At 35.9% G+C, this 16415-nt stretch overlaps 1 protein-coding gene across 1 annotated transcript; it reads right to left on the reverse strand.

Moving 5' to 3' along the window:
• Positions 1-2671: 2671 nt before the first annotated feature.
• Positions 2672-15283, reverse strand: LOC126593441 (probable polyribonucleotide nucleotidyltransferase 1, chloroplastic). Its single transcript, XM_050259523.1, has 25 exons — positions 14911-15283; positions 14006-14074; positions 13471-13577; positions 13335-13377; positions 12468-12551; positions 12164-12228; positions 11890-12046; positions 11321-11377; positions 10828-10941; positions 10408-10671; positions 10049-10123; positions 9705-9818; positions 8120-8212; positions 7465-7643; positions 7130-7313; positions 6926-6973; positions 6768-6840; positions 6148-6221; positions 5942-6049; positions 5755-5849; positions 4923-4986; positions 4718-4771; positions 4585-4626; positions 3271-3679; positions 2672-3098 (listed from the first exon to the last, which is right to left on the reverse strand). The coding sequence occupies exons 1-24, from the start codon at positions 15187-15189 to the stop codon at positions 3371-3373; spliced, it is 2751 nt and encodes a 916-aa protein (XP_050115480.1). The 5' UTR covers positions 15190-15283; the 3' UTR covers positions 2672-3098; positions 3271-3370.
• Positions 15284-16415: the final 1132 nt, after the last annotated feature.

Raw genomic sequence — 16415 nt, forward strand, 5'->3', positions numbered from 1 at the left:
CTGACTTTTACCATTGACGGTGTTTAATTTTTCCGTTAGTTTATTTATGTCATAAAACTATATGATGGGGGCCTGGGCTCCTGCTCCTGGCCGGGCTTGTGAAGCTTGGGCTGTAGCGAGCTGGGTTGGCGTTATGTGGGCCTGCAAAGGCTATTGGGCAGCAAGAAAAGCCTGCTGCATCTGGCCATATGTGTAGGGTTTGCAATGCCATGTGTCGATATCCAGGCAGCCAAGGTGTGTCCGTTTGATGGAGGAAATAATTATTCCATAAATATCATTAATTAAATATTATCTTGTGGAATTCGTAATTGGATTTGATTGTAATCCTTTGCTTGGTAGGGATGGTTTTCAATTAGAAAAGCATAAGGATTGTAATCATACTCAGGTTTTCAATAGATTTCAACAAGGTGTGGAATAAATGTGGACCTCGCCAATCTAATAAGAGCATTCTTGTCAACTTTCGATAAAGGTCAACATGTCGGCTCCAGGATTTTTCAGATTATTTTTTGCTTTATAGTACTATTTCTGCTACTCGTGCAAATGGTTCCAACACGTCCATGTATCATGTTTTGTGGAATTTCGTTGCCGTGAAACGATAAAAGGAATAGAGGAAAACTTTTATTTTGTTTGAAGTAAATTCATGGCAAAGTAATATTACAAGGATTTCTAACACGGCAGGAATCACTAACTTGCAAGCTTTTCTGTTTGCAAATTGTAAAGAAGAACTTTACATATAACTGTGTATGTGTGTTTTTAATATTCTACTTATTGCCCCAACTGGCTGTGCAGCTTGCAAATAGTTAACCACATGATGAGGTAAACCTATTTGATCTTATTTAGGACTAGGATTCTCACACGTACGTGCCCTATCAATGTATATACACACGTATAATTAAACACATCAGATTTCTGTTATATAATCAAAGGTATTTGTCGATTTCCTCCTGAACTTGTAAAAAGCTGCCGATTTTCTTTGTAAATTTTAGCCAATTGCCTCTTGAACTTTTATAATGGCTTATTTTGTTCTTGAACTTCATGTTTAGCTGATTACCCCCTGAACTTTTATAATTGGTCAATTTCCTCTCTTGATGTTAGATTTTGGAATTTTCCATCTATTTTGGTCACGTGGATGACACATGGCAATTGTCCAAAGGCACAAATGTAATTTTATATTGAATGTGGACAACTTATTTTTTCTTCTTCTTCTTCTCCTCTTCCACTAGTTCACTCCGTACACTTTTTGTTTGAAAATTCTCTGTAATGTGGAAAACTATGAATCTTCTCCATGGTCTTGCTTTTTCAGCAACATGTTGATGTTGTGATGCCATTTCATTAGCCTTCCTTCTGACTTGATTCATATGACCGCCTTAGTTCACCTAGTTCAATTCAATATCTAAAATCAAATAAGAAAAGTAATTACTCGTCTTAACAAATTCCATACTAGAAAGTGGCCAATTATAAAATTAAAGTTTAAGGGGGAAATTGGTCAATTATAAAAATTTAGGGGTAATTGGCTAAAATTAAGGTTCAGGGAGAAAATTAGCAAATTATAAAAGTTTAGGGGGACAATCGGCTAAAATAAAATTCAAGGAGAAAGTTGGGGGAGGGAATCGCGAATACCTCATTTAATTAAACACATCAAAATTGTGTTGATAGAGACTTTTTTGCCTTGAGGAGACTCTTAAAAGTACGACTCTCTATGAACTTTTCATGGACTCTCTTATCTCATGTTTTTTCGCATAATATTTTATAATATTGGCACATAAATAACGATTAAACAGAGTTCATGAAAAGTTTTAGAGAGTTTCCTTAGACAGTGAGGTGGAAAGTACGTCTCCCGGTCCATATTCTTCATGGGGTGGATGATCAGGACTTCCAAGGACGTGGACATACTCATCGAGAGAGGAATTATATCAAGCATGCTGGGCAGCAACACAGATCTGGTGGCTTTGTTCGACCGCATCAGCAAGATGGGCTGGCCACATGACTACTTGGATCTATGTCGGGAACTGCATGACTACTGCACGAGTAACCCTTGGCACAAGTGGAAAGCGACTTTGAAGCGCGATTAGTTCGACACCCCTTGGAAAATTGCTTCTACAATTGCTGCTGTTATACTCCTCCTACTCACTCTCATGCAAACTGTATGCTCTTTCTTATCGTTTAAGCCCTAGCTGCTAATTAATTAAGTTTGCTGCTCTTGTAAATAAGTTCAGTGATGGGTTTCCAACTTTTAATTTGTATACAATATACACCACGCATATTCTTATATGTATTTTATACATATTTACATATGCGTGTCTATATATATATATATATATATTAGTAGAGAGCACACATTTTGTGTGTGAACACACACCTCCTTCCACGTTCTCCTCAAGTGCAACCACTTCAGTTCATTCAAACAATCCAAAAAACATCAAAATTTTAAAGAGTAAGAGGAAATGATGATGTGATCTCTTAATAAGGGCATATTTTTCTGAATATTACATAATTACCATTTTATCCTCTTTATGTTAAATATTATGTATCAAAAGTGAGTGTAAAATAGGAAAAATGTGGATATGATTGTCATTTTGTCAAAAGGTACAAAATTACTATTTGCCCTCCTTTTTGTCTCAAGAGTATCTCTCAAAAGTGAGGGTAAAATTGAAAAAAAAGTGGCAAAAAGTTGACAATAGGGTTTTCTTAATATATATAGTGTGTGTGTATTCAATCAAAAGTCAAGTCACAGAATGCGACTTTGCAACCATTTCCATTGATACTGCACACTCAAGACAAGAATATAACCGTTAGAGGAAAGAGAGTGTTACAATTCAAGGTTCAATCTCATCTGAACAAAAAATGCACCATGGCATCCTCCTGTACTGCAAAAGAAACTCTCAAGCAACTAGCAAGGAAGCTTACCCCACACCAAATGGGGTCTTGAGCAAGTAAGAATCATTGCTTCAGCAAATTTTCCCAGCTCATAAGAGTTCCCAGCTTTCCTAAAGAACACATGGTGTAGTTACACTTAGTCAGGTTCCTCGGTAAAATGTGACACATTCATGTCAATGCACGAGAGGCGAGCCTTTTGGTACACGCTAATAAATGATTTCCTGTCGAAAGCAGATTCCATCATTTCTAATTAGTGAATGCTTAAGCAATACAAAGACAACGTTATATATCATGCTCAAAATCTAGTTTACTTCAGGCAGATCATATGAACCCGAAATATGTACATGCATGCATATATGACATTTAGAGAATATATTAGGAGTTAACTCATACCATTTCTTCCTTAGCTGGAGGCACTGCACCATCATTTTTCAACATGACAAATGGGAGCTATAAGTCATCCTCGTGAGTTAGTCAAGAAGAAAATTCCATACTATCCGATGTTAGCCTCTCCATTCACTAAAGTATTTTCGTCCGTGCTGGAGACGCTACTGACTACTTTACTGTTGCTCTTCTTTGTCTTGTCTTTGCTGATATTTGGTCTATCTTTGGCAGTGCTGACTAATCTCCGAATAAACTTCTTTTGCGGGAGCTCTTCCCTCTTTGGAGAACCCTTGTCAGATGATTCTTGAGAAGCTACATCATTCGAGTCACCTGTAGACTGCTTTGCACTGGCATTCTCTGCACCTGTATCTGGAAGTAGAGCTTTGCGGCTAAGGCGAAGTTGCCCCTTCTCATTTACCTGCATTATATGGCCAAATTATCTGATTGTAGTTCTTCATAGTTGGCCCAGTAAAAGCAAAACTCGATCAATAGACAGCAAGGAATGAAAAATGAAGGCCCTGTCATGGTTATGGCAGAGCTATACATAAACAAACACTACAAAAAATTTAGAAATTAACTATACTGATTACCGAACGAGAAAACAAACACAAAGCATCTGGTCTGCAACCATGCATTCTTGTCAGTAGTCTATTTATAAAAGAGTTTTCTTAAAACCAATATGCAATGTTTGTTGAAATTTCAACATTAGAAATGTTTCCAAATTTTTTATGCCAGGGATAATGGACAGATTTTGCAAAGGATGGTTGTACTTCAAATTCTCGCATGAATGCTCAAGTTGTTGCCATCAAAATCTGGCAGTCGTATGCATTGGCATAAAATTTTTGAACCAAGTCTAATAAGTAATCTTGTCAACATGTCTTCAATTGTGCGAGGATTCATCATTTTGTTTAAGGGAGTTGAATGGAAAGGGGCCTTACAATGGAAGATGGAGAATTAAAAGTTCATTGGCGAATGCAATGGTTCAAGTATAAGGCTAGAAAACACAAATACAGAGACTCAAGTCATGAGGTAGCAACTTGATGCAAAGGTTACGACTGGATTCAAACTCATTTAAGAAGACCAACGTTTGCAGGACCATAGACGGTAATGGATTTTGCTTATCTTATTAGAAAAGACATTCTTCGCACTTCTAGGATAAGGAAACTCTACAATTTCTTATTTATTTGGCTGTTAGAAAATGTTATTGTTCCACTGAGACAAAGATCTATGATTTCACACTAAATTAATCACTTGTCAGTTATCACTGAGCAGTTCACGTTAGGTTTTGTTTTTTCTAAAGATGTCAGGAATGGTCGAACGTACCTCAATAAGTTTAACATCAATTTGATCTCCAACTTTAACAGCCTGTTAGAAAAATAAACAAGAAAGCTTTTATCTCCATGATCATAACACACTCACACACATATAGTAATATTGAAAAACATTATGTGCTTACATCTTCTGCCTTGGCCAGCCACTCCGAAGTCAACTCACTAATATGGCAAAGTCCCTGTAAAAGATTGAGAAGTGAGATGTCTGTTGATGTACTGATTTAACCCCATTTATTTATAAGTTGAGGCCTATCTATAACACCAGGTTTATAACGCTTACATAGGCAAAAGAACTAATAAATCGTGTACTAATGATGCACTGCATTATACCTCTCGCCCAGGTGCTATTTCCACAAATACTCCATATGGAACTATTGATTTGATCTCGCAGTTCCTGATACATCAAAGCCAGAAAGTCAAACAGTTAGCTACTAATCTAAACCATAATTAACCACACAGAAGGCATATGAAAATGATGTCCTGTTTCCAGATACACTAATGAATGACAACATGCATCGGTTATGAGTTCCCATACCGCACTTGACAGAAACTACGTTCTGGTAGTAGCAGACACAAAATTCAGATAGCCTACAATTTCTAGTAAGCAACAGAGTGCCCGGAGTTCTTATGAGTAAGGGGACTTTGGCCAGTTTTCAGCTAATATATTGATATACTCTTTCACTAAGCCTCAGAAAATAAATAAATACAAAAAGATACAAAATCAAGGGGATTATTAGATCCTGATCTTTAGTCCATAAGATTATTGACAATAGTTTCATAAATTACTTTAGTTTAAATGAGATCTCTCTATTCTTGCAAGTAGGCTGACTCTACATTTTGGACAAAATGTACCACCTTATATTGTGGTATTATATATAATTAATAACTACTACATTTCCTCAGAATTTAACATTACCATTACTTTCACTCGACATGTATTTTACATAATTTTATATACAGCATGGTTCTTGACAACATATTTGAAAGAGATCAAGGAATGTTCTCCAACTGTATAAACTATACGTAAAAGTGATAATGCATTTAAATTTTACAAAAAAAAAAAAAAAAAAAAAAATTTGCTGAAGTTTAATACTTTGAATTATAAGGGCAATAACAGTATCTTTTGTGAATGAGTCTATTTTTCCGCATAAGAAACAGCTACCTGAAGATATCGCCAACTGACGGAACCATTGTCAAGTTAGTAATAATAGCTTTAGACTTTTCTATGCTAGACAAATCCCTGCCAGTAATTTTCACCTGCAATACCCAGAACAAGAGTAATATTTAATATTTGCGGTGAAATTTTTAAGGGAATTATATGATCTGACTGGGTAATTGTCTGCTCTTACAATCCCGTCATCTTGTGTGTCAATGGCATCTACTCCACTCTCTTCTATAATACTCTTCACCTTCTTCCCACCACTACCAATGATTAAGTTTACTTTCTCAGGGTTGACCTATCACAATAACAGGTCGTGAGCAAGAAGCAGATTACATACTTCAGATCATCAGTTTTATAACTTGCTTAGCAATATTGTTCCGGTAATTAACAAACCTTCATTATGTGAATCAGTGGTGCATACATAGAAAGCGATCTTGAAGGAGGAGGTGAGCACTTCAACATTTCCGCTAATTTTTTTACCCAAAATAACAGAAACACAAAAAATTAACTTCAAACTTCCACTGACAGAACAAAATACTACAAAATACGATATCTCTACAATCCAAACAACTAAACTCAACATCTTTTGTAGTTGTTTAGAACCCACAAAAGTGTAACACACAAACATATAAATTGACCCACTAGCTCTAATCCAAGAAGTTAAGATGATCAACAACATGTGTACACATGCAGCCGTCTAAAGCAAGAAAAAAGTGTTTAATCAATTCAACTGCAGATAATTTGCTGGTTGTGTTGGCACATGTTTGGGAGTGGCTTGGAGGCAGTATTTTTACCTTGTAGCACTTTTACATAGTAGCACCTTTGTCAGAAGGATATAAATTTTCAACAAAAACTGTTAGCATGTGTCGCTGTAATTAGGATATAATTAGCGTAAAATTAGTTAGGAGAGTTGACTTTGTAATAACTGTACTTTTGTTTTACTAGACTTATTAGGAACTCTTGTAAATCAGTGCAACTACCTTTATGAGAGAAAAGTAATTAGTAAAGTTTACCAATAATATGCTTCCGGCCATCCCTTGCCTGTAGGAGTGCCTCTCTCATAACTGGTAATGTAATCCCGCTCACCTAAGATAGGAGTGCTTCTGATTATTACTTACTAAAATGCACAGAAATCCCACACAACACAAACAGCACATATGTGATAGCTGACCTTTATGTCCATCTGAAATGCAGTTACACCATCTTCATTTCCAGCAACCTGCAATCACTGAATTATTCAATACAAATATGATGCCATAAAGCATGATCTTTGCAGACCACTTTGACAACAGATGATTTCAGATATGAACAAAATCAAGGAAAAACCAACAAAAACTCTAGGATAGTGAATTAAATAAATTCTAGAACATAAGACCTTGAAATCCATATCCCCGGATGCATCTTCAGATCCAGTTATGTCAGACAGAATTAATGGAGCACCATTTCCCCCAAATTCCTCAGTTTCCAAAACCATACCCATTGCTATCCCAACTATAGAGGACTTGATCGGAACCCCAGCATCCTGCAAAGCTAAGCAGCCCCCACAAACAGATGCCATACTGTATTCCACAAAAGAATGGTGTTAAGATGTACATTTTAGTGGTATAAGTTGGATTAATATGTGCAAAACCATTCATAAGAATATTGACCATGCTATATATGTTTGAAATATATTTGATAATAAAATTAAGTATTCAGTGGAAGGCCAACCTTGAAGAGCCATTGCTTTCAGTAATTGTACTCTCAACACGTATAGTGTAAGGAAAATCATCTTCGGAAGGCAAAATTGGTTCAAGAGCTCTCTCAGCAAGCATTCCATGGCCAATTTCTCTTCTACTAGGGGCTCCAGTCCGTCCAACTTCCCCAACACATGAAGGGGGAAATGTGTACTGAAAAATCAATACATTATTAGCCAGGTTCCCAAATGCTTTAACATGAAGAAATGCAAAAATATTTTGAAATGGCAATGGTAATAATTGCAGCATGATTTACATAGTGGAGTTCAAACATCAATGAATGGTGGTAATTCCAAAGTTCAAACAGAGAAAATTGTTATGAAATCAAACAACTTGTTTCTCTGTAACTCCAATTATGACCATGTTGGTAATTATGACGATAACTTCCAAAATAACACAAAAGAAAATGACAATAGATGACAATCATAAGTTAAATGCTTAAAGGAAACAGATGAAATCACAAAAGACAAATCAACTTAAAATCAGAAAAGAAGGGCAGAATACCACATCATGAACAGATGTACATATTTATATCTGTAGGAAACTACATGTGTGCCAGAGCCACTACATTGCCAAAAAATGTTTACCACATAGCGAAGTTACCAAGAATAAGAGATATATAGAGAGACCTGGAGGTAGAATCTCTTCCATTCGTCATCACCTACTAGGTTGTCTAACCTCTGTGCCATCTGTTTATCCCCGAGTGTAACAACAGCCAATGACTACAATAGAAAAAATGAAAAGAAATGGTTAATGAAGCTAAACCAAAAACATTTACAGCCTTGAAATACCCACATAACTGAATAAATAACACTTGTTAAATGATTGCCTGAGAAATTCATTTTCTGGCAAGATATGAGATTAAACTAAATAAAGATAAGAGTGGCAATGTGACAACCTAAAAAATCTATATATAAAAACTGTGCATTAAGAGACTAGCAACAGGCTTAGTACAAATGAGAGTCAACTGAGAGGCTTTAAACGAATTAAAGAAGTCAATGATACTCTTCGGCTCCATCACTAGTATACTGATCTCATTAACAACATATAAGAGGTAACTTCAACGACTGGGATAGCCAGACATAACCCTATTTCAAAAGCCATTCACATTAATTTGTAAAACCATTCATACTATATATATATATATATATATATATATATATATATATTTTTTTTTTTTTTTTTTTTTATCAAACGATATTATCTACACTAAGTGGGGAGGGGGTGGCTTAGCCTCACAATGAGCTAGCAATAATGTGGTTCAAACCCGCCTTCGGTGAGAATCAAACCTAAGACCTCTCACTTATAAAATGTTTTAAAAGGCTTGCCTCAGGGTGCGCCTAGGTGCCCTGTGAGGCTGGGCTCGAGGCCTCTGTTTTTGAGGGAGTGGGCAGAAGGCGCCGGAAGGCGTCACCGGAGCCGCCTAGGCGCGCCTCAGGGGATTTTTTTTTTTTTTTTTTTTTTTTTAATTTTTTTTTATTACTCCCAAACCCAAATTTTGGGTAGGGTTTTAACTACCTCATACCTCTTCCTTGCACTATCACCTCTTTACCTTGTTTTCTGATTTTTATTTTTTATATAATGGATGTGTGTGCCTTCTACGTGCATTGTTATATGTGTGCTCATTGTGCTTTTCATCATCTATTATATATATATATATATATATATATATATGTAAAATATAATATATGTATATATATGTGTGTATATGTATTTATAATATATGTGTGTGCTTAGGGTGATTATTGATTAATAATCTTTTTTTTTAATATAATATAAGTGTACGCTCAGTGTATATATTAAAAAATTTAGGTCCCGTGAGGCTTCGCCTCATGCCTCACGCCTAGGCTGGGCTATCCCTCGGATGCCTCGCTCACGCCTCACGCTTTTAATACATTGTTTATAAGTGAAGAGGAATACCACTAAACCATTCATACTATTAAAGTCATACGAGAGGTAACTGGCTTTTACTATTGGGATAGCTCCATTCATGGAACTAAGTGCTTGGAAGAAATAAATCATGCTGAAATCCTTAAAACACAAGCGCATATGTCGCAAAGGCGACCATACATGAACAACAGGTAACTATCTACACATGATTTAAGTTTTAACTACACATATTAATCACAATAGAACAACCTAAAAGAGTAGTTACAGTGCACAAAACACAACCAGGTAAGTCATCGAGTCATGCTGAATAATAAAATTCAAAACCTGTGTTTCCCCACGTGTGAAAAGAGCACTTCCATGTGCCCTTGGAAGAAGTCCACATTTTGAATTAATTGGACGTATCTCATCTGGGGTACGTCCATCACTTCTTCTACCACCCTGTAACAACCAAAAAAAGTCTAAGACATGAACTAGAATAGCACTTGTAACAGCTAGATGATAAAAATCTACTTCCCAGTTAAAAATAAGGTTTCTATCAGTTTGATACTTAAATATTTAAAGTCATAATTTAACCTATAATACAATACCTAGTTAAGTAAGCACCACCTTCACATCTACCTCAAATATTGTTAAGTAAAGCTTATCTAACTAGAAGAAAATGTTCATACCTCCACAATGCGTCTTCGCAAAAATTTGGATGTAACTTCTTTGAATACCAGCTTCACATCTACCTCAGAAAAGAACTAGAAAACAATAAAAATTACCGTATCAAAAACTGCACTCACAATCATGCGTTCAGAAAACTCAGAGACAGACCAAGAATAATACAAACTTTTATAAACACCATTCAAGAGCAATCAACAAATCAAAACTTCTAGTTAAGAAAACAAATAAGAAATAGATAATTCCATCTTTCTTAAATATTATAAATACATACACTACATATATATACACACACAATAAAAGATAATGTCATTCACATAACCACAAAACACTTGAATGCAGAATAGAAAGAACTGTTCTATACCAAGGGGGTTGACTTTCGTGAACTAGGCTTTATATGAACATCACCCTCATCTACTTCACCATCCACAACCACTTCCTCATCCTCTTCTTCATCTTCAAATATATCCGGTATCGTTTCACTGCCTCCGGGAGCTGCATCCTTACTAACATATCCCTTTTCTGTAAGTATAGTTAAAACTTCTCCTTCCAATGACAAGAGAGCTTTCCTTCTAGGAATCTTTCCCTTAATCTGCAGAGCTCTTACCAACTCATCACCGGCAATTTCCTGCACATGGTAATCTATAATTCATGAGTACTTAATACTTGGCACATATCAAAAAGTAAAGGAAAAACACTTTTCTTATGGAAAACTAAGTACTCAGCAATCATCTAATTCAAAAGGTGATATCTTTCAGTTACAAAAAACAGAGAGAGAGCATACCTCAACATGATTATATAGCTCAGGGGGAGGTAATTTGATTGCATCAAGCATTTTTGGCTTTCCACACTTCTTAACCAAAGCTTCTACCTCATTGCAAATTGCTCGTATGGCATCCTGACATTGGTGTATAAGTAAAGTTTATACATCTAATGTGGATTTGTGTCTGTTGTGGGATTGTTCTAATAAACAATCAAAGAAATAACTAACAAAAAAAACTCTTTGACCAACCAAATAGAGTTGCAGATCTGCCAGCAATGACTTAGTGCACATGGTTTGGATTTTTTATTTTTTTTATTTTATATAAATATAGCTTCCATACAGTACATAACATACAAGCTCCAAGCTTGCTGCTAGTCTAACTAGAAGATCTAGGGTTTAGTCTTGGCAAGGCCAAGATAATTGAACTTAGCTTAATCCTTAATTTAACCTAAAACAAATACTAAACTATAACTCGTGCAAGCAAGTAGACTGCATACTCAAAAGAAGTAACAACCTGCCCAACTTCTACTGCTTGCAGCAACTTTTCCTCTGTGAGAAAATCACAGTAGCCCTGCAAATAAGATGTTACACCAATGGGTGTGTGTCAGCACCATGAAGACAAGGAAACATAGAAAACTTTGTGGAACTACTATATCTACCACCAAAGAATGAAAACTGTTAATTAATACTTTCATGTCAAATGTATAATGAGTACATAAAGTAATGCAGATAAACAATGAATTTAAAAGCCCAAAACTAAGTAAAAATCTACTTGAAGTGATGCAAATTACTAAAAGATTTTTTTTTTTCAACAGCAAGGGTGCAATTTGATTCGCTGTTGACTATGTATTGGATAGCATAGTACCCTTTCTAAATACTATTGTCCACACTGTAATTTGAGATGAAAATTACTAAAAGATGTTTTTTTTTTTCCAATTACAATAGCATATCAATGAACAGTTAAATTAAATATTGTTTATCAATACCCTGCAATAGACATTCCTTCCGCTACACCTAAAGAAAATTACAGAGGCTGAGAATTTGGAATTGTCAAACATTACATTTAACATTTCAGTAACTTACCTCTATCATCAGTATTGCAGTATCTGTGCCAGCAACCAACAAGTCCAACTCGGAGTCTTCCATCTCCTTTGTTGTTGGATTCACGATAAATTTGTCACCGAGAAGACCAATTCGCACTCCTGCTATGGTTTTTGAGTTTGGAACTTCTGAAAGAGCCCTGTGGAAGTTGAATAATTAGGCCTAAAAAATGTCATTTTCTTCTGTAAGAAAGGTGAACTAAATTGTAAGATGTGCGTCATAAATTCTCCAGAGAATTGGGAACAGCCAGACTTACACTGCTATTCCAGCTGCTGTGACTGCCAAAGAATCAGGAGAATGCAAACCATCATAACTCAGAACCTGTAGGGATAGTTGACAAAGGAAGTTGTTAGCAAGACGAAACATAAACCAAGCAATATAATGGCACCTTATTTCTATATTGCATTCTATTCACATGTACCAGAAGAATTTTTGATAAGTTAAAATTTAAATAATTATAAAATAGACACAGCCACCTATTTAGTTATTTGCTTAAATAAAGCAATTAACAAATCTAAAAACAAATACATATATGCAGTTGAAACTCATGTGGAACGTACCCAAGAGAGTATCTGAGTTTCATGGTAGAAGCCATTCAACATAGTTGGACGCAAAGGCCTATCAATCAATCTACATATGAGAACCTGCACAGAACCAGACAGATCAATTCCATCCACTATAGTACAGAACCAGACCTCCCAAATAAAGCTAAACAAATATTTTTTTTTAAAAATTAAAAAAGGTGGAATGTTGAGTTATGTAATAAGAATACAAACAGTACATTTATATGGGATTTGTAGTGAGACGATCTTCCCAATATGGGAACTCAAAAGAGAGGAAAAGCTTAGAAAGTTTAGGACAATAATTCCAAGCTACAGTTTCTGCTCTTAAATCTGATCTGAAATATACATGCTTGATAAGAAGCCATATCTACATTTATATTTTCTTTTTTTGGTTTGGCAAATAAACTGAGAACCAGCACGACGTGAACCCACAACCACACCTTCCACCCTTATTGATGAGGAGAGGAGCTACCAACTGGCCAAAAGGCATATCTGAATTTTCGGTGGCTGATAAAGAGCACAGACCTCTAAAGAGCAATCAAAGAAAACATCATTTTCAATAAAAAGAAACAGTAAGCATTCAACCTTTGATTCCTTCATTCCTGGGACCTAGCCGTTACATGTAAAACTTAAGAAGGCAAACTGCTGCATGTTTTCTAAAGGAAGAACAGATAAACACACCACTACACCAGACCTATAAAGTAATGTGATAGCAATCGCATGAAACAAGCATTTCGAACTGCACGTCTATGATTAATTTTTTGAGAAGAAGCATGTCTATGATTAATCAAGACAACTTCAGCTGTCAAGCGGGGGTTGGGGGGTGATCAATGGTTCTTAATACTGAAAGCTGGTGGCAAGTACCTCATGATCTTTCGCCCTTCCTTCTCGTTTGAAAAAGCCTCCACTAAAACAATGTCAAATACAAAGTATTAAATTGCACAAGCAATAAGTAAGAGTCTAACCAACTAACCACAGAGGAATAAAGTCCAAGACAAACCTAGTTCGACCTGCTGCTGAAAAGCGCTCCTGATAATGTACCGAGAGAGGGAAGAAGTCCGAAGGCTCACTTGGAGTGTCGGCCAGACAAACAGATGTATAAACAATCTACAACAAGAAACATAAATCTGCTAAATCTTCAAAGGAAGAATACCTAAATTCAGCTACAAAATAACAGCAGGAATTAAAGTTTTACTGCATATCAAATGCAAAACATTAATGCTTTCTATTATTAGATGACAAATATGAGTTAGGAAAGGATGAAATGATATTAGTGGAAAATCAATATTCCAAATTTATGGAAATTCGAAATATAAGTAAAAATCAGGAAATGGCACAAGTTCACTTTAAAACTGGAAATTCTAAATGATAGTTTAGTAAATCAGTATCGTAAAAGAAAAAAACTTGTAATTTTCCTCAAATAATATAACAGTTATATATATATATGACATGCTGAACAAAGTTGTCTGCTGAGTACTGGAAAAAAGTACAAGACTAGAGAAGGAACCATTTGCTTTCAGGCACAAATAACTTACGGTTTCTCCATCTGTCACTGTAACAGAAGCACTGGCTTGTCTCCCAATATGACCTGTCTCAACCAAAATCTGTAAAGATTCCAAATAAATATTACATGATAAAACAATCGAGCTTAATTCAGTATATCTTTTTCTGTTAAATAAAAAGTAGCTATATCACAATTGTCCATACAATTCAACTGAACTGATAAACATTTTCTGTAAAACCCATATATTTGGACACTTTTCAGTCCTAAGGGACATTCCATATAGCAGGATTCTATAAATAATCTATGGCAATCGTGGAAGAATTCAATTCAAATGCATTTTGCAGAAGTTAATTTTTCCAGAAAGTGATTCATATGGCACTGCCAGGCGCAAATGAGTGGAACACATGATAAGAGCCCTTTGAAGAAGATATAAAGTAGCGCAAAAGAAAAAAAATCGAACATTGTGAAGTAATAGATTAGTACTTCATATGACACTCGCTTGAAATAATCAGCAAGACCTCCACTTAGTTTGTTTCGTTTTCAATTTGAACACCAGAAGTATTTTGAAATTGGGTTTTCGATCCTATTATACTCTGCTTTCAACATCTCGTCCATTTCAGCTATATGACTAATTTGTAACAGAAGAAACTACATTTGAGTTTCTACAAAAGCTTCCTGAATACAATTTCCTTTAGTTTTAACACTGCTTTACGGAGTTTTGTAGTACTTATTCAACACACTTGATGCAAATCCTATCCAAAATCTCTCTAAATATGATATAAACAGAAGAAGAAACAGATTAGGATAATCCCAATTATCCAATGAACGAAAAGATACCAAAAACACGAAAGAACACGGAACAAGGGCGGCTAATAAGCATACAAAATACATTCTTTTCAAAGATGAAGCTACCAGATTTTGTGAAACTCGACTCACATGTCTATCACCAACAGGGATTTTGACAGAGTACGGCTGAGGGTAGCCCTGAGGACCGCTCGACGGAACACCGCCGGGCTCGGACAAAGCTCTGATGCCAAGCCCCTTCTTGCTGGTCTTTCTGGGCAGAAGCAGGGACAAATTGCAGAACTTGGACTTGCTGGAGAAGCAGGGGGAACGAGGGCAGTTTGGGAAGAGGAAACATTTGGGCCTGTTTGGATGCAAGAATTGGGAAGGATTGGGGCAGTGGAGCCTGCAACTGTTAGGGTTTGCCAACATTTGTTGCTTCTATCAGTGTGGCGCTTCACTCTACTGGCTAGAGAGAGAGAGAGAGAGAGACGTAGCAGCAGCAGACTTTATCCGCTCATTTCAAAGGCGCGCAAAAAAAAAAGAAGAAAAAAGAAGAAGAAGAAAGTCTTAATATTCATTTGCCCCTGAAATAAACAAGGACTATCATTTTGCCCCCTCAATATAAACATATTAGCATATTAAATATTAATTGAATTTATACGTAAGCATATACGAAAATATGTAAAAATGACAATAAATTGTATGTACAAATAAGTTTGAGAATATTTAAAGTGTTATGGCCTATATTTTAACTGACGGGTGCAACATAGAGAGAAAGAGAGTGGAGAACAGACTTGAGGAATTGTGTGTTAATTCTTCAGTCATTGTGCCTTTATTTATAATAATAATGAGGTGAAAAACTTGTTTTACAAGTAACACAAAGTCTATTAGGAAAGATCTTCTAAATCTCAAAGGGTTCCTAATCTATCTCTACTTAGGATTTACACAATCACAATATGTATTAGAACATATGTCACAACACTCATCCTTGAGTGTGCAAATACTCAAGTAGATGACGCATAAGATCTTTAGGCAAATGTAGATGAAGTCGTCTCGTCTAGTCTAAACAAGTAGCGAATATGAGTCTCAAAACAAACGGAAGAATGCATGGGTGGTAAAACTCACAAAACCTCGTTATGGCAAAACCCAAGGTGGGACAAAAGCCTATAGCTAAAGGAGAAAAGTGAGAAGTTGCATTAAGTCAAAACTATACGCCTTCAAGATGCAAGTAGGACGTACATAAGGGTATGACCAACCCATGATGGGTGCCTCGTCAATACTTAGTCAGGTAGCAAAAACCCAGTGGGAAAAATGCTCTTAATCGTAGGGAAAAATAGTACATTAAGGTCAAGTGGGTATACTTTTGGATACTCCCCTTGAGTTTGACAAAACTTCCAAATGAAACTACAAGCATCGCAAGTGAGAAAGTTACGCATACCAATTCCTTGGACAAGCTTTTGGAAGGTAGACTTTGGCAATGACGTCGTGTAGAGGTCAGCAAGGTTGTCTGGGATCAAACTACTTGACTTCAATCTTTTGATGCTTATGCTGATGTAAACACAATATGTTTGGCGTTGACTTGTTGGATGTATCATGATCTGGTCAATACATACGGCGTTATCTTCATGGATCGTTATTGAGCCTCAACGATGGAT

Source organism: Malus sylvestris, chromosome 12 (genome assembly GCF_916048215.2).
Source record: "Malus sylvestris chromosome 12, drMalSylv7.2, whole genome shotgun sequence".
NCBI classification, from domain to species: domain Eukaryota; kingdom Viridiplantae; phylum Streptophyta; class Magnoliopsida; order Rosales; family Rosaceae; genus Malus; species Malus sylvestris.

Coding starts and splice junctions, on each gene's coding strand:
- LOC126593441 (XM_050259523.1), bottom strand. CDS start 15,189: ATGTTGGCAAACCCTAACAGTTGCAGGCTCCACTGCCCCAATCCTTCC. Junction 12,552..13,334: donor GAAGGGCGAAAGATCATGAG/GTACTTGCCACC, acceptor GGTTCTGTGCAG/GTTCTCATATGTAGATTGAT. Junction 8,213..9,704: donor TCACACGTGGGGAAACACAG/GTTTTGAATTTT, acceptor TTTCTATTGTAG/TCATTGGCTGTTGTTACACT.